Source organism: Pseudorasbora parva, chromosome 4 (assembly GCF_024679245.1).
Source record: "Pseudorasbora parva isolate DD20220531a chromosome 4, ASM2467924v1, whole genome shotgun sequence".
NCBI lineage: Eukaryota > Metazoa > Chordata > Actinopteri > Cypriniformes > Gobionidae > Pseudorasbora > Pseudorasbora parva.
The window spans coordinates 17,746,174-17,771,281 of record NC_090175.1 but is presented as its reverse complement, the minus strand read 5'-3'; the positions used below and the strand labels follow the sequence as shown (position 1 = coordinate 17,771,281).

General features: G+C 40.5%; 1 protein-coding gene and 1 long non-coding RNA gene across 2 annotated transcripts in view; both read left to right on the top strand.

Annotated features, from left to right (window-relative positions):
• The first annotated feature begins 6,456 nt into the window (after positions 1-6,456).
• Positions 6,457-25,108, top strand: part of LOC137073025 (von Willebrand factor A domain-containing protein 7-like) — a 29,646-nt gene continuing 10,994 nt past the window's right edge. Inside the window, exons 1-4 of the mRNA XM_067441150.1 lie at positions 6,457-6,495; positions 6,577-6,779; positions 22,860-23,132; positions 24,856-24,949. Coding sequence (XP_067297251.1) covers positions 6,588-6,779; positions 22,860-23,132; positions 24,856-24,949 — 559 coding nt within the window. The 5' untranslated portion in view covers positions 6,457-6,495; positions 6,577-6,587. The remainder of the gene's footprint in view (positions 6,496-6,576; positions 6,780-22,859; positions 23,133-24,855; positions 24,950-25,108) is intronic.
• LOC137073028 (uncharacterized) lies at positions 17,997-19,107 on the top strand. The gene is made up of 3 exons (XR_010904721.1): positions 17,997-18,189; positions 18,367-18,400; positions 18,715-19,107. It is a non-coding gene; the product is annotated as an uncharacterized lncRNA (long non-coding RNA).

The following is a 25,108-nucleotide window of genomic DNA, read 5'->3' as shown; positions in this document are numbered from 1 at the left end:
AGTGGCAGTCTCAAGGAGAAGGACTATACGTTCTTCTGGCAAGGTCTGGAGTCAGACGAGCGCAGACTCTATGGGGTTGGCTTCGCAGTTCGCAACTCCCTCCTGTTATCAGTCGAACCTCCTTCACAGGGAACTGAGCGCATCCTCTCACTCCGCCTCACTACCTCCTCAGGACCTACACACATCTTTAGCATCTACGCCCCCACACTCTGCTCTACAGCCGAGGCCAAAGATGCATTCTACGAGGAGCTTGAGACAAGGATTAGAGAGATCCCAGCGAAGGAAAACCTGTTCCTGCTCGGAGATTTTAACGCCTGGGTAGGTGCAGCCCACACCTCCTGGCCACGTTGCATCGGACACTTCGGCGTTGGCAAGCTCAACGAGAATGGACAGCGGCTACTTGAGCTCTGCTCCTTTCATGATTTCGCCATCACCAACACCTTCTATTCTACCAAGCCCCACCACAGAGTGTCTTGGCGACATCCCAGGTCGAAGCACTGGCACCAGCTGGACCTTGTCATCACTAGAAGACCCATGCTGTTCCACGTGCTCCTCACGCGCAGTTACCATAGTGCCGACTGTGACACCGATCACTCCCTGGTCGGCAGCATAGTGCGTCTCCGATCCAGACGGACCCACCGCTCTAGGCAAAAGGGCCTGTCTCGCATCGACACGGCCAGAACCTCAAAGCCTGAGCTGCGTGAACGCTTCGCAGAGGTCATTGACAAGACCCTAGAAGACTGCCCCACAGACAGCGCCACAGCACGCTGGGACTTTATCCGTGATGCCATATACCAGGCCGCTTTAGACACCTTCGGAATGAGAGCCAGGAAGAACGAGGACTGGTTCGAGGCTGGGATAGAAGAGATGGAGCCTGCCTTAGCCGCCAAGGGTGCTGCGTTTCTCAAGTACAAGAGGAAGCCCTGCGAGAAAACACTGGCCGCCTACAAGCTTTGCAGTGACATACAGACCTCTGCAGACTGCGGAAACACCCGTGCCATGTACGAGGAAATGAAGAAAGCACTTGGACCAAGTGTTATCAAGATCGCACCCCTCAAGTCCACCTCAGGCAACATCATCAAGGACCGTGGCGAGCAGATGGAGAGATGGGTTGAGCACTATGGGGAACTGTACTCTAGAGAGAATGTCGTCACTGTCACAGCCATGGAGAACACCACCCCACTGCCCACCATGGAAGAACTCGACTCGCCACCCACCATCGAAGAGCTCAGTAAGGCCATTGACTCGCTGTCCTGCGGGAAAGCACCAGGCAGTGACGGAATCCCACCAGAGGTTGTGAAGGCCCCAAAAGAGAGCTCCCTCATTCGACATCTCCATGAGCTTTTGCTACAGTGCTGGGAAGAGGGAATGATACCCCAAGACATGCGGGATGCGAGGATCATCACGCTCTACAAGAACAAGGGCGACTGCAGTGACTGTAACAACTATCGTGGGATCTCTCTCCTCAGCATCGTGGGAAAGGCCTTCGCCAGGGTTGTCCTCAATCGCCTACAGGTACTTGCTGACCGTGTGTATCCCAAGTCACAGTGTGGGTTCCAGGCCAAGCGTTCAACCATCAACATGGTGTTCTCCCTCAGGCAGCTGCAGGAAAAGTGCAGCGAACAGCAATGTCCCCTGTACCTTGCCTTCATCGACCTGACCAAGGCATTTGACTTGTCGAGTCATTCCACGACAACATGTCTGGCACTGTTCAGTACGACGGAGCATCATCAGACCCCTTCCCAATCAAGAGCGGCGTGAAACAGGGGTGTGTCCTGGCCCCGGCACTTTTCGGCATATTCTTCTCTCTGCTCCTGTGCTACGCATTCAGCGAGTCCGAAAATGGCATCTTCCTTCACACACGAACCGACGGGAACCTATTCAACCTTGCCCGCCTCAGAGCGAAGACCAAGGTGCGCAAGGTCCTCATTCGGGAGATGCTCTTTGCAGATGACGCCGCCCTCACTGCTCACACGGAAGCCGCCCTTCAGCGACTCATCACCCTCTTCGCGTAGGCATGCACAGAGTTTGGCCTCACCATCAGCCTCAAGAAGACCAACATCAAATGCTCAAAACCCGTCTTCGGCGCAATAATTCCGATCTTTCATGTATTCATACTCTTGTGTAATCGACGCCCCATCCTAAATAAATCTGTCTCTTCCGTGATACCCTGAAAATTTTAAATAATCCGATCTAATATGATTTCCGACCTGTAAGGTTGCCAGAATAATAATCTTACACGGTGTGCTAATAGGCCAGAGGAGAACTGGCACCCCGACTGTATAAATATAGTATACTTATGTTTAGAATATTTCTTAAAAGTTCAATTAAGCATATATTTATTACCAATGTACTTCTAGTATACTTTTTTAGAAATATATTAAAATGCAAATCAATATATTTTTAATGCACTTCAAATAATCATGTTGGAAATACAAATGTATTTGTGGCGGAAGGCACGTGGTTTTGCGAGGTCTGTAGCATGAGAGGGAGACGAGCCGAGTGGTGAGTAAGTAGGTATCGTTCTCTCTCTCCCCTCTTCCCCTAACCCCTCTCTCCCTAGACCGGTCCCCTTTCCCAGGTGACAGGGGGACTGCCACCCAAACCAGCCCCGAGATAGAGGACGGGCGGATATAGCGAGTCCCTGGCACCTCCCCGCCCGGCACCGAGGGGAGGGGCAATCGCGGCTGATCCATATCCCTCTCCTTCCACCCCCGCTCTCTCTCCACGCCAACCTCCCAACCTGCTTCCAGCCACTAGGGCGGTGGGGAAGCCTGGGTCCGGCTTGTTGGCGCTGCAGGGATCCGAGGCATTTCATGGACCGCTGTCCAGTTATGGAGGTCGGCACACTGGTCTGGGTCCCCGACGCTCCACAAGCCGCCCCTGATCAAAATGGACTGTACCTAATAACTGTGATCATCAAGGGGGGTACTTATCAGGCCTTGTATTCCGTTTGTAACCAGACCTCCATCCACCAAATCCTGATTCAAACTAAGGCATTGGGTAACAGCTGCACGGTTACAGTGAGATGTGTGCACAGGAAGCGGTGAACTATCCATTGGTGCCTGTGGATATTCAATTTTGGGGGCAAAAACATAGTGTTGAGGTTGCAATTAATTTGCCGCTGATTCTGGGTTCCAATTGGCCAGCGTTCAATAAATTGTTAGAGCACTTATGTGCGGATGCCTTTTGGGGAAAACGTGTGCAACAGAAAAAAAACAGTTGCTCAGTTGGGAGAGCTGAATTCGGGACCTTGGGGAACTGTTCCAGGGGAACAGAGCGATCTGGAGATGCCCGTTCTTCTCAGATCATGATGACTTTCCCCTGGAACAGTCCCAGGATGAATCGCTTAAACATTCATTTAGTCAGGTCCGTTCCATCAATGGCCACCTCCTCCTCCCAGACCAGCCGCTCTCTTATCCTTATTTTGCAGTCATAAAGGATAGGTTGTATCGGGTGACCCAAGACACCCAGACAAAAGAAGATACAACCCTTATGTTGTTGGTGCCTAAAAGCAGCGGGAAATGCTATTTCAGGCGGCTCATTCGAATCCTATGGCCGGGCATTTAGGACAACAGGCTACACTTAACCGTCTCATGGCCCGGTTCTTCTGGCTGGGCATTCACAAGAATGTGTGCAGGTGGTGCGCATCTTGTCGTGTATGTCAGTTGGTGAATCCACCGGCCACCCCAAAAGCACCTTTGTGCCCACTTCCACACTTCCTGCACTTGTGGTGCAGGTCCCCTTCGAAATAATTGGTATGGAACTCATCTGGCCATTAGAACGGTCTGCACGCGGACATCGCTTTGCATTGGTTCTGGTAGACTATGCAACGCGATACCTGGAAGCAGTGCCGCTCCGCACTATTTCACTGTTTTCCCTAATCTCCCGAAACAGATTCTCACCGACCAAGGCACGGCGTTCATGTCACGGACGGTCCGCGAACAATACGAATTGTTGGGCATTAAATCGATTCGACCCAGTGTCTATCACCCACAAAAAGATGGTCTGGTGGAACGTTTTAATCGCACGTTGAAGACCATGATTCGTAAGCTTGTTCTTGAGGACACCAAAAATTGGGATAAGTGGCTAGAACCTCTGTTGTTTGCTGTACGCGAGGTCTCGCAAGCCTCCACGGGGTTTTCCCCCTTCGAGCTTCTCTATGGGTGCCAGCCTCGGGGGGTGCTGGATGTCCTTAGAGAGGCTTGGGAGGACGGACCTTCCGCAGGCAAAAATGAAATTCAGTATGTCCTGGACCTGAGAACAAAACTCCACACCTTGGGATGGCTATCAATGGAGAATTTGTTACAGGCTTAGGACAGACAAAGACAGCTGTAGAACAGAGGGGCTAGACTTCGTGAATTTTCACCAGGAGATAAAGTGCTCATATTACTCCCCACTTCCAGTTCGAAATAACTCGCTAAGTGGCAAGGGCCTTTTGAGGTCACACGAGGAGTGGGCAACCTCAACTATGAGGTGGTACGATCAGATAGGGACAGAGCACGTCAAATCTAGCACCTCAACCTCCTAAAAATAAATGGTCAGAGGTGCTGGCGACGGTGGTGAGCGGAGAGGAGGATCTAGGGCCAGAAGTGATTCACAAGCCTTAATCCCTCGCTCTGGCCCCAGGGGGGTATCACCTCTCACCCTCGCAGCTCACTGACATGAGATCGGTACAGGCAGAATTTGCGGCCGTGTTCTTGCCCCTATACCGGGTCGTACAGACCTCATTCAGCACCACGTTGAGACGGAGCCAGGCGTGGTTATTCACAGCCTGCCGTACCATTTGCCAGAACACAAGAAAAAAAGTTCAGGCTGAATTAGAGGCTATGATGGACATGGGGGTGATAGAAGAGTCCAACAGTGATTGGGCGAGCCCGATCGTTTTGGTCCCGTGTACCCAATGCCAAGGATTGACGAACTGCTTGATCGGCTAGGGACCGTTCGTTTTTATTCGACACTGGGCTTAACAAAGGGATATTGGCAGATTCCCTTGTCTCCAATGTCCAAAGAAAAAAATGCTTTCACCACGCTGTTTGGATTACACCAATTTGACACCCTTACTTTCGGCTTGTTCGGGACTCCCGCAGCGGCATGGACAGAATTCTCCGGCCACATGCTGCGTATGCCGCTTCGTACTTTGATGATATCATCATATACAGTGCGGACTGGCAGCGGCATATGCAGCACTTGCGGGCTGTCCTAAAGTCGCTGAGAAGTGTGGGACTCACGACAAACCCAAAGAAGTGTGCGATTGGGCAGGTGGAAGTAAGATATCTAGGGTTCCACTTGGGTCATGGACAGGTAAGTCCCCAAATTGACAAGAGGGCAGCTATTGCGACATGTCCACGGCCCAAGACCAAAAAGGAGGTTAGACAGTTCCTGGGACTAGCTGGATATTACAGAAAATGTGTGCCTAATTATTCTGACCTCGCTAGCCCACTAAAAAGGATGCACCAGATAAAGTTCAGTGGACGGAGCGGTGCCAGCAGGCTTTTACCCAGATAAAGGCTGCTCTGTGTGGTGGGCTGCTCCTACAGGCTCCTAACTTCTCTCTCCCATTTTCCCTACAGACTGACGCCTCGGACAGGGGGTTGGGCACGGTCCTGTCCCAGGAGGTGGAGGGTGAAGAGCGGCTGGTGCTGTACATCAGTCGAAAGCTCTCTAAGAGAAAGACAATGTACAGCACCATAGAGAAGGAGTGTTTGGCCATCAGGTGGGCCATTCTCACCCTTCCCTACTACCTCCTGGGGCGGGAGTTCACCCTCTGTTCGGACCACACCCCCTTGCAATGGCTCCACCGCATGAAATATACCAACGCGCGGATCACCCGTTGGTATCTAGCTTTACAGCCTTTTAATTTCAAGGTGATCCACAGGCCGGATGGCTCCCCAGCCTGAGTCGGGCGGTGGGGGTATGTGGTGGAAGGGGCGGGGTTTATCGAGGTCTGTAGCAGGAGAGAGGAAGCAGAGCCAAGCAGTGAGTACACAACATAATGGGAAAAACCAAATCAGGTCAGACAGGAACTAGTGCTTCAAAACCAGCTTAAATGTATAAACTACATTGCACACACACACACACACACACACACACACACACACACACACACACACACACACACACACACACACACACAAACAATGCAGGAGATTTCTTTTGTGTGCATTACAGAGTGAAAGTACACACCCTTTTGTGCAATATAAAGGTTATGTGGCCAATAAAGTACTTTTATTTTTAAAAGTGTATGTGACAGAACCATGTATCATTGAATGCAATGACTTTGCAAATATTTCTGCTGAAATTTACCTAAATAGTTAGTGGGAAATAAACAGATGAAAAATAAACCTAAAACATAAATAAAAAATAAAACCTGTTCATTGCACATTCCTTCACTGAAGCGCCGCCCAGATATGCAAGTATAAATGATACCTGAAACCATTAGCTTGTCCAAGCAGAGAAAACGTTTTGCATTGTTATCCAACTTCGAGGATTGAGGTATAATAGCCATTTCATAATATTAATCTTATTTGCCTTAAAATTTGTTATAATGCATATGTTGTATTTTTTTTTTTTCAGATTAAGTCATAATGATTCAAAGTAGACTCTATGTGATTATCATCCTATTAGTCAATCTGCACAGTAAAGAAAGGTCCCTGGCCTTCAAGATTATGTTCACCAGTTCTATTACTCACCAAGAAATAACACAAATAGCAATTTTACAAACGACAGCAGAAGTCTGTAGGGCCCAGGCACTTCAACAAGGACAACTTTTTGTGCAGGTGAGCAAAGAAAGAAATATTTGTTTTTGATGTGGCTACAGCATATAGATTTTTTTTTCTTCCCAAAACTGATATTTTATCAATTTGAGGACATATATATATCCACATTATAAATACACAAAAAAATTATATATTTAAAACATTTTAAGCTTTTAAACATGTGAAAGATGATATTTGAAGATACATGAGCCCTATATTAGCTGTCATTGTTTCTTGTGTGGTCATAAGGTATTTTATTCATTCACAGGATTTTATTACCGCCCAAAACCAGAATGTCATTGTATCCGCTTAAAAATATTCCGTTTTTTGACAAACCAAGGTCTTGTAGTAATTTAATTGGGTAACACTTTACAATATGGGTGCACTAATATGCATTAATTCGTGCTTAATGCACAGATAATCATGAGTTAATGTATTACTAATGGTGAACTAACCCATTTATTAATGATTACTGCATCAGCAACTAATGAAGATTCATTAAATTGTTATTAGTTAAATGTCATATAATGTATTAATTCCTTAATAACATATTATATTAACTAATAATTTAAATGAACATGTTAATTACAACAACGGGTCAAAGCCATGCATTTCACCTTCCAGTTGTCTGCTTTAATTAATCATTAGCTAATAATTTATAAAAGGTATCATTATGTTAAGACTTTACTTGTTGGGGCACATGACTATTAACTAATTAAGTAATATGTAATTGTGGTCATGGGTTTTGAAGTAATTTTGAATTAGTTAATAGTCGTGGGCCTCAGCAATTAAAGTCATAACATAATGATACCTTTATAAATCATTACTCCCTTAAAAATGTTGGGCGGATTTAGAAAATTATTTATGGGGTGGCAAGGGGGTGGCATGAGAACTATGAGGGGTGGCAACACTGAAGCAAGCATCCTTGCATAGTTATTGTGGATTCAAGTAATTATATACATACATTTCAGTGTATATACACGGGGGCATACATTTTTTAATGGTCTATAAAGATTAAAGATTTTGCCTGAACCTGATAGCTGGACTGGAAACTTAAAGTGAGTAAAAGTTCATATCAATATTAATTTACAAAGCCTGACAAACAATACAGATTATATATGAATATAAACCTCAATGCATCAAAGTACTGGTTTATTTAATCACCACCAGATAGCAAATACCTATAAACCATAAGTTGAAGTGAATCTAGATTAAGATATGGGGCATTCAATCACCAACAAATATTTACACACACACAATTTTTTTTATATAATAAATTACAGGTTTTAATGCAACAGGAGAAACAAAATCTAAAAATCTAAAGTCATCAAATATCTTGTCTCATCAGTATTTAATATTAAAGGTGAAATATATTGACATATGGTCCTTGAAATCATAACTTATAGGTTATAAATAGGTTTTGACTATTTTATGTTAATGTAAAAGATATTTAAAAAGGCACACTGGACAACATACGGCACCTGACACAGAGGGTGCTGGCTCTCTCTCCTCTTTTAATGTCTTCCTCCCTTCGCCCTCTCTCTTCTACCTCTTCACTTCATTAAAAAAATGTTCTGTCTCATCATCTCCATCTAGCTGTTTGTCATCCATTTCTATATTTCTTTCTTTCACCACACCATCTCCTCTGCTGCCTTCCACAACTTAATTTTTGTACATATACCTTTTTCTGTCTAATCTGCACCTTCCACTCCCACATTATCCGACTCTGATTTCCCTTTTCTTTTTTGGTTTAATCCTTTTGTACCATAGTATCCCGCAAGACGTAAAATAAGTACAACATTTAGACTTTCTAGCTTTCTAAATGTAAACTACACTAAATAGTTTTAAAGTTAAAGTTTTTAAATAGTTAGTAAAACATTACGCCTGTTTCACACATATACAGTCCTTATGAGGTGAGTGTTGTGGTGCGTATGCGCTGCAGGAGCCGCGCGCTGTTGCACTTTCACATATGACGCGTTTGCAGTGCATAACTGGTCCGCGGTTGTATTCCACAAACACAACATTTATTCATTATTTTTATTTCAATTCCAAACTTTGTAACGGAACATGATGGCTTGTATCATTGCAATACACTCTTTCGTAAATATCACATTTAAACACACTAGGCCTACAAAAGTTTTATACAATTACTTTATATTTATAGAGCCTTTATATTTATATATTACTTTGCTCATGCAAGTGACAAAACATGTAAACATAGGCCTATGTTAAAGCTTCACTGTGTAACTCTTTTAGTTTATTCTTAGTTAAAAACACTTAGTTCTTTCAAAAATATATGTACTCATTAATGTAAATTTACTTATTTCAAGTAATAAAGTATTCTCGTAAGTTTATAATATGCCATTGAAAATACATATGGGTGAGGGGTTCGAATGCTGGTCGCCATGTTGCCTCTCCATATTGAAAGTACATTTAGACACCCCATGCCACTCCGGTAGATCCGCCCCTTAAAAATAACCCAACAAGTAACCCAACTGTGGGTTGGTATAGCACCTTCCCAACGTTATGTTAATATAATATGTTATTAAGGAATTAATACATTATGACACATTTAACTAATAACATTTTAATGATTACTTAATCTATTAATAATGTAAAATCTTCATTAGTTGCTGATGCAGTAATCATTAAACAATGGGTTAGTTCACCATTACATTAACTCATGATTATCTGTGCATTAGTTAAGCATGAATTAATGCATATTAATGCTCCCGTATTGTAAAGTGTTACCTTTTATGGTTTTCAATGAAATACGAGTTTTTAAAAATAGGCCTATCACTTTTGACCACTGCAGAGTAGCCTACCGAATGGTTGCGCTTCTAATTTCAATGCATTTTAAAGATATTTTATTACTGAAATGCAGTATTTACAAGAGCAATATATTTCATCACCTTTATCAAAAAACAACTTTACTAAAAAAAAAGATATTAATCATCACTGGCACGGGGCACATAACCACGCACACCTGAAATAGCCTTCATCACTTTCATTCTGCACAGAGAACTCCCTTTGTGATCAAGGAACAATTAAGTCTCACTTTCTTTGAAGTCACGTGAATGCTTCACTTTGCGTGTCAGAGGCTGCTTCTGAAAACCGCAGCTGACTCGTTGCCAATCAGACAATGGGTGCGTCTCAATCAGTTAGTTCAGTATCAGGGCACTGATCAAGGAGTCATCGCATTGACGTAGCCAGGCCTATGTCCTGATCAGTGCCCTGACTACTGAACTAGGCAGCTGATTGACACGCACGCAATGGCCTTAAGGCAGTGTTTGTTGTGCATGAGTTGGCACCGTACAAAACTAAAATCCGATGGACTGGTATAGGCCTACCAGTTTTATGACAAAATAGAGAGACTTTGGTGAGAACTAATCAAAAGGCTATTTAATTATTACATTATATTTTTTCGCTAGGAAGTAGCCTAGATCAGAAGTTAAAAAGGTTTGGTTACACATTAAAGTAGTAAAAACAAAATAAAAATAAAACAACAGTGGCCTACATTTACACAAACTGACCAGCAAACGCAACTTTCAGACGCCACCTTTCCCGCTCAATTGTCACAGAACAGAACGATTGTGGGATATCAAAGTCAGAAGGGTGGCCCTTTCCCAATATGGCACGCTGTCATGTGCGTGCGCGTGTCCGTTAAGTCCACGAGACCGCGGAGTGTCCCATTTGTAATTTTAGGTCTCAGAAGGGTGCTCGCGAGCGCCCCCTTTGTGGCCGTTATGCGCCCTGGATCCGCACTTCTGCCGAGTGCGCACTGGTGTGTTAATGTGATTAGTTTGCTATAATAGCAATAGCGTTCAGTATGATAAATTATTGTATATAGCCTATTGGTAAGAAATATGAATTATGGCCTATCTAAAGATGTGTAGCAGCCTATAATTAATTTCAGTGATAATGTGTAACTAAAACTATTGCATTTTGTACATTTCTTTGTAGCAAAATCACATGCATATACATAACACTCTTTTCAAACAGCAGATTGTATGGTAACACTTTACAATAACAGGACATGAATAACCATGTATTAATACTTTAATTAATAGTTAATTCAACATGAGCTCATGATTAGTTAAGATATTAACTAATCATGAAAAAATGAGGAGCTATTCTGAACTAAGATGGGTAAACTAAATCAAACAGGTTCCTTAAAATAAATTAATAGAACTCTTACTTTTAATTAAACATGTGATTTAATACTGTGATAATTTAAACTGTAAACTGTAACTAAAATTTGCCATCTGCAGCTTTGTGACAAAGCAGAGCCGGCCCAAGCCTTCATGGGGCCCTAAGCAGAATTTTATTTGGGGGCCCCTCGGTACCGATTGACTATTGTCAATTCTTGATAACAATCGCACACCCATTATCAATTTTATTAGTTCTAGCTGTGTTGCTTACATCATATCTGTCTGTCATGTTTTTACACTTTATACAGTTTTTAATTGAAAAAGTAGCAAACCCAAAAGAGTGCTCAGGTGTTCATTTGCACTTTAATATTCAAAGTCTTACAGTACGGTTCAGACTGGGATATGTACGATTATATATATATATATATATATATATATATATATATATATACACACTGTAAAAAATTATTTAGAAAAAAAGTTACCTGGTTGCCTTAAAATTTTGAGTTCATTGAAATTAAAATGTTGAGTAAATACAATGAACATTTTTTGAGATTTGACAATCTTTATTAAAATATTATTAAAATATTTTGTATGCATATTGGGGAATTGTGTGTGTTTTATTTCTGATGACGCAGTGAAACATGCAAAATAGTGCTATTTTCATGATTTATCACATTTTTTATGTGGTTCAGATACAATAATATTTTGAGTTTCTATTTATTAAACAAATTTCCTTCATTGTATCAACTCAAATTTTTAATTTCAATAAACTCACAATTTTAAGGCAACCAGGTTACTTACTTTTTTAAGTTAAACCAACAAAAAACAACAATATTTTTTTACAGTGTATATATATATATATATATATATATATATAGAAGTCTCATGCTAAATATGCTCACAATTCTTTACCCCAGGATTCTTTGATGAATAGAAAGTTCAAAAGAACAGCATTTAGGTATCTAAAATAGAAAGCTTTCAAAGAATCATAAAAAAAGATGTTTACACAACTGTTTTCAACATGATAATAAAAAATAAATGTTTCTTGAGCAGCCAATCATCATGAGAATAATCTGTGAAGGATCACGTGACAGTGAAGGCTGGTGTAATGATGCTGAAAATTCAGCTTTGATCACAGCAACACATTACAATTTACTTGATACATATCACATATTCATATCACATATGACTATCTCTCTATCTATCTATCTATCTCTCTATCTCTCTATCTCTCTATCTCTCTATCTATCTATCTATCTATCTATCTATCTATCTATCTATATATATATATATATATATATATATATATATATATATATATATAGAAAACAGCAATTTTATATTGCAACATATTTATAAATGATTCTCTTTACGAAGTTGGCAAGGTTTTTTGGGGAAGAACGAATTTGCAACCCCCCCAAAAAATAAAGATCATGTTGAGCGACTCAAACTACAGCACTTGCAGAGAAGCATTTAAAGATGCTTCTCTAGAAACTTGAAGCTATGCTGTACTCCGTCCAAAACATACAGCATGTCAAATATATTTGCACTAAACCAAAGCGCATTCTCAAATCCAGCCATTCATAAAAAGGTTACCGGGCAACTGACGAGTAGCTCGTTTCAGCGATTTTTTTTCCGCACTGTGGACTTTGAACCCTGCCGAACAAGCTAGTCCAGTCAATGGCACCGCGAGCTCGTGCAGCGCTGTCTAAATCAATCAGTGCATATATTAGAAAACGTAACATTTTGCAGTTTATTTAGTAATTGTTTAAAGGCCATTTTGCGATATCAAACATAAAGGATAGCTGCAGCAAGAAGTCATTTTAAGTGCTCTTTGGGGCCCCCCGGTGGCCAAGGGTGCCCTAAGCAGCCGCTTAGTTCGCTTATGCCTCGGCCCTGTGACAAATAACATGATTATTTTAGCCATCAATTTCACAGATTTGTCTAATAAAGCATGGAAAATAATGTAACGACCACTAATCATTTTCATTGATATAAACAGTTTTCTGATTTTTATATTTAAATTATGTTTAGTCATAGCTAGTTTTCTTCACGGAACTGCAGTATGTAGGGTTTGTTTCTGGTGGGACATTCATTAGATGCACTCTCAGTGCTCCTTGCGCGTTAAGCCCATAGACAGTAAAAGAAATGGACAGAGCGACCCTATTGACGTCAACGGCGAAATAATGAAGTCAACCTAGGGGCACTCACTTCCTGATGGCTGAGCGAACTGCGCAGGCTCAGACTGAGCTTGAGGACGTAGATGTGACGTGAGCCTCCTGTCTGACAGCTGTAGGTCTTCTAGTAGTTGTGGAAAGTGAAAGCTGAATCACGTTGTTTAAATATTTTCTCCCGTTGCTTTTGGCTCACTATGGGCTTCTCCCCATTCTTCTCCCTTGACTTTAGCAGACTTTATGTCTCCACGTCCCCCAGACTGTCTCATAGACAGTAAAAGATTGCCTGCGAGCGTCTCCTCAGGTCTATACGGTAATTTCTCAACTGTGCGACAGAGTCGCGTTGGTTATGACGCAATCGTTAGCCTATTTTTACAAAAACAGCTTCTGCGGGGCGATAGTGTACAAGGTAACGGAGCCTTTTATGCATTGTCGTGTTTCTTTAGAAATAAAAAATGGACAAATGGAGTCTTTAAACATCTCAGATGTAAAGTTATTCACTGTCAAAGTGACTCAAAAATGAATGGGAGTCAATGGGATGCTAACAGCAGGTGATGGCTTGGTTAGCAATGGCAGCCCCTAGGGGTGGAACGCTTTCCGAGTGCTAGATTACCCCCTTGGTTAAGCCCAAGCCTGCAGTCTCCCTCTCATTTACTGAAGCTTTCGAGCCTCGATCGCCCCCCGGTGACCGGTCCCAGTATAGCCGCCCCTCTGTGTTTTCAAATGGACGCGAGACAAACTGAACAATAAAATTACACTTCAAATATTTTTTCCCCAAAGTTAGTTTATGTCATTGAAGGCAGTTATCATCACGATGATTTCATTTCAAGTGTTCGTTTTTAAAATAAGTATAGTTTTAGTTAGTTATTTGATGCTTTAAAAACGGGGGCTGTGACGTCATGATTGACAGCGGAGACTGACATCTTCCCTGAGTGAAGTTGTCACTGAGGCACTAATGGACTTTTTTCAGAATTTTTGGGAGCAGATTGGTGCTTTAGCTTTAATTTCTACATTTCCATAACTGTTTATTTCACACCAACATAATTCATTGTTCTGCATCTGCGAGAGTGTGGGCGGCCTTTTGATAACGCAGCTGTCCTTCCTGCTCTACTTCCTGCGCTCTACTGCGCAACTCCGGTCCCGAAATCGCTACTGCGCAGACTCGGTCCCAAGATGTCAGCGCCGTGCACCCCCGCCTGAAAGCTTCAAATATGGCAAGCGGAAACAGATGATGTCGAGTCGTCCATATTTTTTTACGGTCTATGGTTAAGCCTAGTTCACACTGCCCAAATTTTTGCCCCAATTTTGAGTCGCCGACAGGTTTTGCGAAATCGCAGACAAATGCCTGAGATCACAGGCAAATCGGTGCCGGTGCACACGAGTCGCAGACGCCCGCGAGATATTTGAAAAACTACAAACGGTGCTAATATACACACACAATGTGGTGTAATACTACAAAAAAAGTTATAATAACCTTTTTCTCCATACCAAAATTCCAGATGGCCAGACAGCTGTGGTTCATCTTTTATAAATCGTTAAAATATTGATGTCTGTAACGATGTGACCATTGTTGTGTAGACAGTAAGTATTTAAAATGTTTAACTTTTTTAAATGTTTGATGTTTAATATGAAAAAATAGCGCTCATAAACAGGCGTCAATGGCATTCACAACAAGTTAAACGAGTTGAGGCGTGGACCCGGGAACGGCGCTCCTTACGTCACACCTCAACAAGAGGAAAGAGCAGAATATCAGTATTTTAATAGAAATACAATTCTATCAAACAGAAACAAAGGCCAAACATTTGCACATCCAGCTGCAGCAGCAGCACATTGCACAATTATTTATTTACCTCAAACTCTCTTTGCAGAACACAATCCTGGCTCCCTCTGTCTCCAACAATTTTCTCCACCATAATCTTTTTTCTTTTTCTTCACAAATCAGAGCACACACAATTTGAAGCAAACTTTGTGCAGTTGATCATTTTAATAACAATTCCAAGTCTGACGCGAGAACTGCGGTCTGACGTGTGATCTCGCGTTGTTTACTTGTCACATCGCACGTGTAGTTGGGAAACTTGCGCACCGGAGAGAGAGAGAGAGTTGTCGCGATTCTTCCTCTTGTTCAGTCATGCAGTGTGAACTCCTCTGTCGTCAAACCATCGTACAGTATGAACAGCAGTGACTGAATGATACCCCAAATAGTCATGCAGTGTGAAAAGAGCAGTGATCCGACAAGTTTTGAGAATCGTGCAGTCTGAACTAGGCTTTAGGCCCTGTCCCAAATGACATCCTAAATCCTCACGGTCTTCCTCTGAGTCCGCACTTTACACGGACTGCTTCCTCAGAAACGGTTATAAGTCACAGTAGGTTTAGTTTGATGGGAAAGAGATCACAAAACACACCTGAACATGCTAATCAATGTCTTCAGGATCATTAGAAAATCACTGTCTATCACAGGTGAATCTAAAAATCACAGGTGGGTGTGTTTCATCAGGGTTGGAGTGAAGCTGCACCGCATTGGCCCTCCAGTGTAAGATTTGAATAGCCCTGATTTAGATGATTGGTGAAAGTAATGAAAAACTTATCCTCTGGCTTTCAGTAATATTTATGATGAAGCTTCAGATAAAAATGGTTTAAATGATGACAATAATTCATTGTTATTCCTTCTTAGAAAGCCTGTTTAATTTAGTTTACCCATACTTGTTAATTAAGGTATTAATTATCAAACATGTACTAACATTAATGCTTCTGTATTCATGCATTAATCCTTATGACTCATGTCTCCGAATCGAAACTCTGAATGATTTTTAGAATAGTTGCAGAATAATCTGTTATCCTTCTGAAGGTGCTATTCACAGCTAGACAAATGACACTTAAAGGTGAACTATGTAGTATTTTTGCAGTAAAATATCCAAAAACCACTAGGCCAGTGTTATATATTTTGTTCAGTTGAGTACCTACAATATCCCAGATGTTTCCAACTATTTGTAAATTGTGAGAAAATTGCTATTTTAACTAAGGACAGGGACGTTGCAGCATTGCATTTGAGAGAGTCGCCTGTCAATTGCGTCATATCTGAAAGATCGTTGTTACAATGACTGTATTTACATGAACAGCATATTCCCGTCCTAGCCGAAAGACTAACTGCTTTCAAGTACTCCACAGTACATGTGAGCTCATTTACATTATGTCCGTCGGAAATACTAAGAGGTGTAGTAGTATAACAGCCGACTAAGTTCGGAATTCCAGCTGTCCGCTTATGTTGTTCAGATATACCGCCCAAACGCTTGACATCTGCAGAAGCAGAACATGCGGACACCTAGGTCTAAAAGCAGTTACTGATTAAACATCAGCTAGCAATTTCTACAAAATTGCACGATAAACTATGTTGTGTAGAAATGCACAGAATTTCTATCCCTAATCCAGACTAGCTGACCGTCACAGATGTAAGCTATAGCCTACATCCTACAACATTCATTGAAAATCTGGGATCTAAATTAATTATTTTAAGACACATGTTGCTGGCATAGAGCGTGACAATCTACATGGATGCTTGAAAAACAACAAAGTCGACAGCAATATTGCTAAATATGATTTATTAAAGATAATACAATGTGATAAACATGGAAACAATGTTAGCCACAATTAGCTATACCCTGCAGCCACTCACCAAGACACCTGCCCAATTCTCAACCGATTCTCTTTTTCTGCAGTCTTTGCACACTGAGGCCGATATTTTCGCATGCGTTTTTCGTATTAGTGATCCGAAAAATGTGTCACCCAGAGACCTTGCACACTGAGTCTGATGCGGATATTGTTCATCCACTCCTGCGATCGCATAGAGAGGAGAGTTTCCCCTCCTTATCAAGCAGGATCCAGACCGACCGATTCAAAGTTTCAGCGGCTCAGTTCGATGCTTTGCTAGCGATACTGGAGCCACGTACACTGTAAAAAGTGCTACACCCTCAAAGTAGGGTTTATATATTTAAAATAGTTATACTCTAGTTTATTTTATTTGTTTTATACTAAAGAGAATCAAAATACTTCCTCTTTACTTAAAATTTATCAGCTTTTATATAACAAAATATTTTAAATAAAACCATTGCAATTTATTTGGGTAGTTATTTGTATGTGGTTATTGTGTACAAGAAATGTTATAAAAGTGAGTTGACATACACAATTTATTTGAGCTGCATTGTCGATGTGGCAGGGGTGTTCATCAAACGTAAATATTTTAAATTTTATAAGTTGGCATTATCCCTTTTTCTCTGGCGCGAGGGGACTTGCCCAGGCAGATGCAGTATCTCCCTCTGCACTTCAACTGATCGTTCGATGCAGCGGATCTGAGTTTCAGGAACTGATTAACACGGTAAGTTGAACAAATTTAGCCAAGTGACTGGTAATGTAAAGTCACGCGAAATCGCTTACTCCAGGGAGCTGAGATTAGGTTTGCAAATTGTAGGCTACTGTGTAGCTAGCTATCCTGCACACATGGCAAGCTAAGATAGCTGCACAGTGCGGTCGATCGGCAGACAACAGTTAATAAGTTAATATGAAATTAATAAGTGCTGTAGTCATGCCTACTATGTGTTTTACATCATTGCCTGTTATCATCGCCACTGTAACAACATTCAAGAGGGACGTGTTTAAAAATGCAGATAGGTAGGTAATAATTCATTGCACAAATGCCCTCAGTTATATTTTTATATTGCACAGATTCAATTTCGGGATAATATGCGATCGAAACAGTAGCAATTTCAAGACAATAGTTCAATAGTTGTGCAGGCAAATAAGTGAAAGTAAAACGCAGGACTCTGGAATCAGTGATTATGTTAGTATACTTTTGCATTACTAAATCAGATGAAAAGTTTAGATTTTATAGATGTATGCTTAGTAGACTGTCTGTTTTTAGAGATTTTATCCACTTTTTTAATGCTGTGTAGTCGATTATTGACAGATTTGTGGTTGAAAAACCCTACAACTTCTAACCCATAAATAAGTTGCATTTAACACTGATTTTTAACCTTATTCTAACATGCATTTTCCTGGTCTTTAGATACCCAAGCGCTTTTGTTACATGGAGTCTTCAAGCTTCACATCCAGGTAAGAAACACTTCAAAATAGATACACGGCTATAACTCATCACACGGCTAAAGAATACAGTGCAGTATGAACTAAGTCAACAACAGTATCTTTTTCGTGCTGCGCCACAATCAGAAAAATTATGAGAAAAATTCTGGAATGTTTTCATTAAAAAGCTTAATTTCTTTTTGACTTAAGATAGAAGGACATGGACATCTTGGATGACATGGGGGTGAGTAAAATTATCAGGAATTTTTTATTTGAAAGTAGACTATTCCTTTATTAAGGGGATGACCAATCAGGTACATGCAAATACAATTGCATTGTTTTATTGTAATGGATCATTTGAACCAATGGCATTGTCATGATAGACTTCACTCTGGTCTAATGCTCTAGTCACAGTATCCATCTAGTATCCACCACTTTTACCAACAAAAATTAAATTTTGACTTTGTGTCTTATCTGTCTTCTACCTGTCTGCTATATGCATGTAATTTACAGTTTGTCTGACCAAAATCTTTATCTTTTTTTTGTCTCCACCAATAGAGTCGTGATGAAACCGAGGTGCATATTGAGCTTGGCAGTTTTAGCCCACTGAAAATGTACATGTGCCATCAACCCGATACAATTTGGATGATCATAGAAGGACAGCCCGTGGTCAGAGGTGTGCCAAACCTGTCGAAAGCATGCTGCCTCCTGTTTGGACTTACCTATGCCCTTGACCTTAAGTATCCCTAAAAACTGATGTATACATTTGAGATATATCAGTGGCTCTTTGTGGGACTGATACTTAATGTGGACTTTGGACTGTGTTCTGTTTTCTCATTACCTCATGAGGTATATAATCAACACCGTTGTGTACAATGTGATGTTATGGCTTAAATTTACCTTTATCTAAACATTGCAGATTGGGCAGTTTGGATATTTTACTTTACTCTTCAGAACAGGTGAAAATACACATATACAGTGTTTGTTTTATATTATTGTGTACATGTGCAGCCACATTTATTGGCTGTTTTGTAGTCACTGTTAAAAGTGACACTGGTTGACATTAAATAAATATTATTGTCTTCAGTCTATCTTCCCATCTTTTTTTTCTTCAATTGAATGTGTAATTGTTATTAACAAAGTCTGATTATGCAAAGTTAATCACTGTAGTGCTTAGAATATAGACATTTAGATTTATTTTCTGAGATTATAGCTAGGGCTCAATTAAAATGTTTATTCACGTGTGATTAGGTTAATTTTACTAAGAAAATACATTTCATAAAACCTAATTAAAATGAGTACAGGTTACTTGTAACAACCCACAAATAAGTTACATGTACTAAGAAAAGCAGGTTTATCTAACTGATTAATACTAGTATTATTAGTTAACTCAACTTGATTTTGTTGCGTTTGTATTATGTAATGTTACAGTGTTTATTATACTTAAAAAATGCTGCAAGTTGACTCAACTTAAAACATCCAATGCAGCCACTTGCCTCACTTTTTATGAGTTATATATAGGTAGTACTTTTTACAGTGTATTAAAAAGAAGACCACTAATTTCCATGAATCAATTGATCCCGACCACCTGGCAGTATGTCTATGGATCCGATCCACACACACAATGTGCTATAATTATAGCTGTGATATAATAATATTTGTGGTATTTTTGCTAGAATAATGTGTATGGGGGTTCTGAGTTGTCAAAACGTCTCTCAAAATGCGTTTTTACGGATGCGAAAACGCAGAAAATCGAACCTGTTCCGAATTATTTTTTTGATGGACGAAAGTTTCGGAGGCAGTGTGCAAGCGTGATTGACATAACGTGAGGTCGAATTTATTTTTTGACATGCGTAAATTTCACATACGAATTACGGACTCAGTGTGCAAAGGCCTTAAGAGTTGACATTTATCCCAACTGCAACCTCTTCACTGTCTGACTCCATTACGAAAAAACGATGTTTACCGGCCATTGCGTCACTTCCGATCAGAGTGTTTTTCACAACGAAAGTCATTTTACTCATAATTTCTTTTAAAAAACTGTTTTAATGCACATTTATGATCAATTTCTTCACGCAAGTCGAGTTCCTACACTATTTATCTACAAGTTCATTCACAGGGATCTTCAACTTGAAAGATGGGCTTTAAACTCCGAGGACCCTGTACAGGGTCGGAAATGACATTGTCATGTATTTACTTTCCATTTTTAATGTCTGTGGAGGAGCTATGATGTCATATGTGGTACCATATGAAAGCTTAGAGTCTATACTTTCTGGAGATATGCATCACTTTGGCATTTGTTTTACACAAAGTAATGCATTTACACTAAATTACTCTGATGTCATTTCCGCCTGGATTTGGCCTACCCAAATTGAAAAGCCTCCTATACACACATACCAGTGGTCTAGGTTCAAAATGTTGGTGTCATTTTACAGGAAACCCTTTAAAGTTACATAAAACACTGCTGAAAGTGATAACAGCCCAAACTGTCTGCAGGTTCCTAGAGCACACAGGGCCTGAGTTACACACTTTCAAAAATGAATTTATGAAAAAAAAAAAAAAAAGTGCCTACTTTTTTGGGGGGTTATGTAGTGTAGTAAATATGAAACTGAATACGCCACCTCCTTATTTAAGGCAGGAGGAGCCTTCCAAAAGTAATGGGATTGTAAACAACAAATGTAGTTTGTCAATAATCACAATTTTATTAGTACAACACAGCCATATCAAAAGGTTAAAAACCAATTAAAAATGCGTCAGCAATAGGATTCATAGAATCGGGAAATGGCGCTCCTCGAGAATGCAAGAAGGGTCGGGCCTGCTCTATTACACCGCCTACCACCTGAAAGAGACGGGGGAAGAAAACAAAAGAAACCCACAGCATACAGTCCCTGACAAAAGTCTTGTCGCTTGTGTACAAATTGACCTAAAGTGCCGCTGAAATATATTTCTAATCAAGATTTTTTTTACAAGAAATGGCTCATTTTAATCCCACCAGATTTTGTGATAATGTTTCAGTGAAAAACTAAACTTTCAAAAAGTATTCTAATATTCATAGCTTGGTAAAGCCCATTGAGTCAATTTTTGCAAAGACATAAGTGTTGTCACCTTGTCATATGAGCTTCCCCTGTGACTAATATTGGATCAATTAGGTCTCAAGTGTGTATAAAAAGAACCCCAGTACGCTAGACCTTCACATCCACTGCAACTAGACCTCTGCAAACATGCCTAAGATTCACCCTGAGACTAAAGTTGAGATTATCGAGAGGCTAAAGACCAGATCCACTGCTGATGTGGCAGACACGTTCAATGTGTCTCAGCGTCAAGTACAGAGGATAAAAAAAAAGATTTGAAGAGACTGGAGACGTTTTTGACAAGCCCAGGTCAGGCAGACCCCGCAAGACAACTGCTCGAGAGGACCGTTTGTTGGCTCGAAAATCCAAGGCCAGCCCATTTTCCACTGCAGCAGAGCTCCACGAGACCTGGTCACCTGAAGTCAACCAGAACAGTTTGTCGGATTCTGTCTCGAAATGGCCTCCATGGTCGAATCAGTGCCTGGAAGCCAGCACTAAACAAAAGACAATTGAAAAACCGTGTGGCATTTGCCAAGGCCCACAGCCTGCTAAAAGGATGGACGCAGGAAAAGTGGCAGAAGGTGGATTTTTTAGATGAATCTTCTGTTGAATTACACCACAGTCGCCGCAAATATTGCAGGAGACCTACTGAAGCCAGAATGGATCCGAGATTCACCCAGAAAACAGTGAAGTTTGGTGGCGGAAAAATGATGGTCTGGTGGTTACATCCAGTATGGGGTTGTGCGAGAGATCTGCAGGGTGGAAGGCAACATCAATAGTCTAAAATACCAAGAAATCTTAGCTACCTCTTATTCCCAACCATAAAAGAGGCGAAATTCTGCAGCAGGACGGTGCTCCATCGCATACTTCCATCTCCACATCAAAGTTCCTCAAGGCGAAGAAGATCAAGATGCTCCAGGATTGGCCAGCCCAGTCACCAGACATGAACATCATTGAGCATATGTGAGGTAGGATGAAAGAGGACGCATGGAAGACGAAACCAAAGAATATTGATGAACTCTGGGAGGCATGCAAGACTGCTTTCTTAGCTATTCCTGATGACTTCATCAATAAATTGTATGAATCCTTGCCAAACCGCATGGATGCAGTCCTTCAAGCTCATGGAAATCATACGAGATATTAAATTTGGATCTCACAGCACCACAACTTAATTTGCTGACATATTTTTGTATTTGCAGTAAATTTGTTCCATTTCTGTATAGGCGACAAAACTTTTGTCTTGCCAAAATTTGACCTTTCTGTCTTGATTAAATGATAAATATTTTTTCTATGAAAATTATTTATTTCAGTGCATTTAACATAATTTGGGAGGGTTTTAGCTTTTCATATGAGCTATTTCTAACACCAATGAATGAATTAAAAGTCAGGTTAATATCAAGTATTTCTAGAAAATAGATAAGCGACAAGACTTTTGTCAGGGACTGTATACTTAAATAATCAGTTTGTTTAGTTACTAGAGTGTTAATATTGTGTTACTCATTTGTTCCTGTGTAGTTTTTATTGCACTCTGTCATACAAAAGCCATGCAATTCGCTCCTTTATGGAAAGTTATGATATGGTTTAAGATATTGACAGTACATGTAGATTAATTGCATGTGTTTTCTGTTTCAGTCAGCTGTATGGACAGTTGAGTCTCTGACAGAGGCTTGCTCATCTCCTGAATCAGCCAAAGGTTTCTACCAAGCCATTAAAAAAGTCTGCACTAGTAATGAACAGGTTGATAAATACCACATAAGGGATGCAGAATACCACTTTGATGACGAGAGTTTTTTAAAGGGCTGGAACCTCATCAAAAAAAGTGTCAAAGCTGCTAAAGATGCTGCGAATGAGAAGAACTATGACACAGCAAGAGAGTGGTTGGGTGAGGCTCTGCATCCTCTACAGGTGTGTTGTTAGAAAGAACATTGTATAACTTTTGTGGACAGGACATCAATACATTCTTCTTACATTCTGTTGCAATAATCTGATTCATTGTTGTTATTATTAAAATATAAAAAATATCATATGTCTATTAAAATTTCAATGCAGGTGTAACCCAGGATTGTGAAATAATGGGGTGAAGAAGGGTCAAATCGAAATGTGAAAGTATAAGTATGAAAATATGATATTTGATGTATTTAAAGTTGAAATTATATACCAGGGGCATGCAGTCCATAAAAGGTCAACTCTGCATACCTCGAGTTTGATACTGGGAAATTAATAATAACATTAGCCACCTATAAATTCCCATTTTCATTTTAAATTTAACATATATCTTACATAATGAAATGTTGTTATCTGAACCCAAGCTTAAATGGAACACTTCACCATAGCACATAAAATCACCCACATTCCAACAAGCCAATGAGAACACAGAACAGTAACGGCGCTTCAATCGATCCGCTCTCCCAAATTCCTCTGTAACTGAGATTTGTAGAAAGTTGTTTGAAAGAAATGGTTGTTAAGTAGATAAGTGATTTATCTAATTTTTCAAGAGCAGAGTTGATAGAGAAGGATATTTTATATATATATATATCCTTCTCTATCAACTCTGCTCTTGAAAGGTTAAAATCAAGTAATTTATGTGTACAGTGTACAGTCAAAGTTATAATATCTTGGACAGAATAAACCAGTATGTGAGCAAACTCTTAAGTCTTTTTCCATAAGCAACAACTTTATAGAGAGAGCGAGAGAAAGAGAGAATGTTTTGTTGATAGATTAAACATTGGGCGTATCTGGTCGACTAAGAATAACTTCAGTGCCGTTCTTTGTTCTTTTCTCAGAGAAAAGCTTAACTCCAAGTCTTCCAGAGTCATAGCTGATTCGAAAGATCGCCGTTCGCCAGTTTCTGTGTTTACTAGAAGCACACAAGCGCAACTCTGCCGTCATTATGGCCCCGCCCACCGACTCTATACACGATGTGATTGGCCCGGCAAGAGTGGCGAATACAGCTCAGAAGGGTATTGAGAGTTGCTAGACGACACTCACGGCAGATTAGATTTGCTGCCGCTAGGGTGCGTCTAGATTTCTAGGCTAGTGTCCTACAGGTTTGGGACAACCAATGAGGGTGAACAAAAATAGCAGAATCCTGATTTTGGTTCTTTATTCTTTTAAACACAGTAATATGAAAATGTACAATATTCAGATCAAATTATACCATTCGTCAGGAGAAAACAGTAGCTTTGCATGGCTGTGCTAAACGTTTGTAACCTCTTACTATGTGCTAGTAAAAAAAACACCCAAGCCTGTGGCATACAGTCAGAACATTTTTGTGTACACACTGCACAGCATGCAGAAACCAATCAGCTTATAGCTAGGACCCAACAATGAAATCCTATATTACCTGTACAGGTGAGGGGACTCGTGACCCATTTATTTTCAGTTTCACAAAGACAGAGAGATGCCAAATTAATATTCCTGGCAAAATTCTTGAATTTTGACCTGTCTTTGTTATTGATAAATGGATTCAAAGAATCGATTCTAACAACCCAGAAGGCTGGAGTTCACTAAAACCAGGAAATTCCATTGACCAAAATACTGGGCATACCCAGTTAAAGAAGTCACTGCTCATCACTATATAGCCTACTATAAATGTGTAATCAAAACCATGTCACTGTCCTCCTTAAAGGATTTCTACAGTCACAGCAACTGGATAGAACTGGGGAACATGTTTCCATACTCAAACCTCATCAGACCTGATCGCCCTATAGATAATATTGCAGGTATAACACACACACGCACGCACGCACACACACACGCACGCACACACACACACACACTTTTTATTTATTATCGTTTATTTTTTTATTCTGGTCCATGTCGGGAATTTAAACTGTGCATAAAAAAGTTTTAAAAACAGTTCTGAAGACAAACAAAGGGAC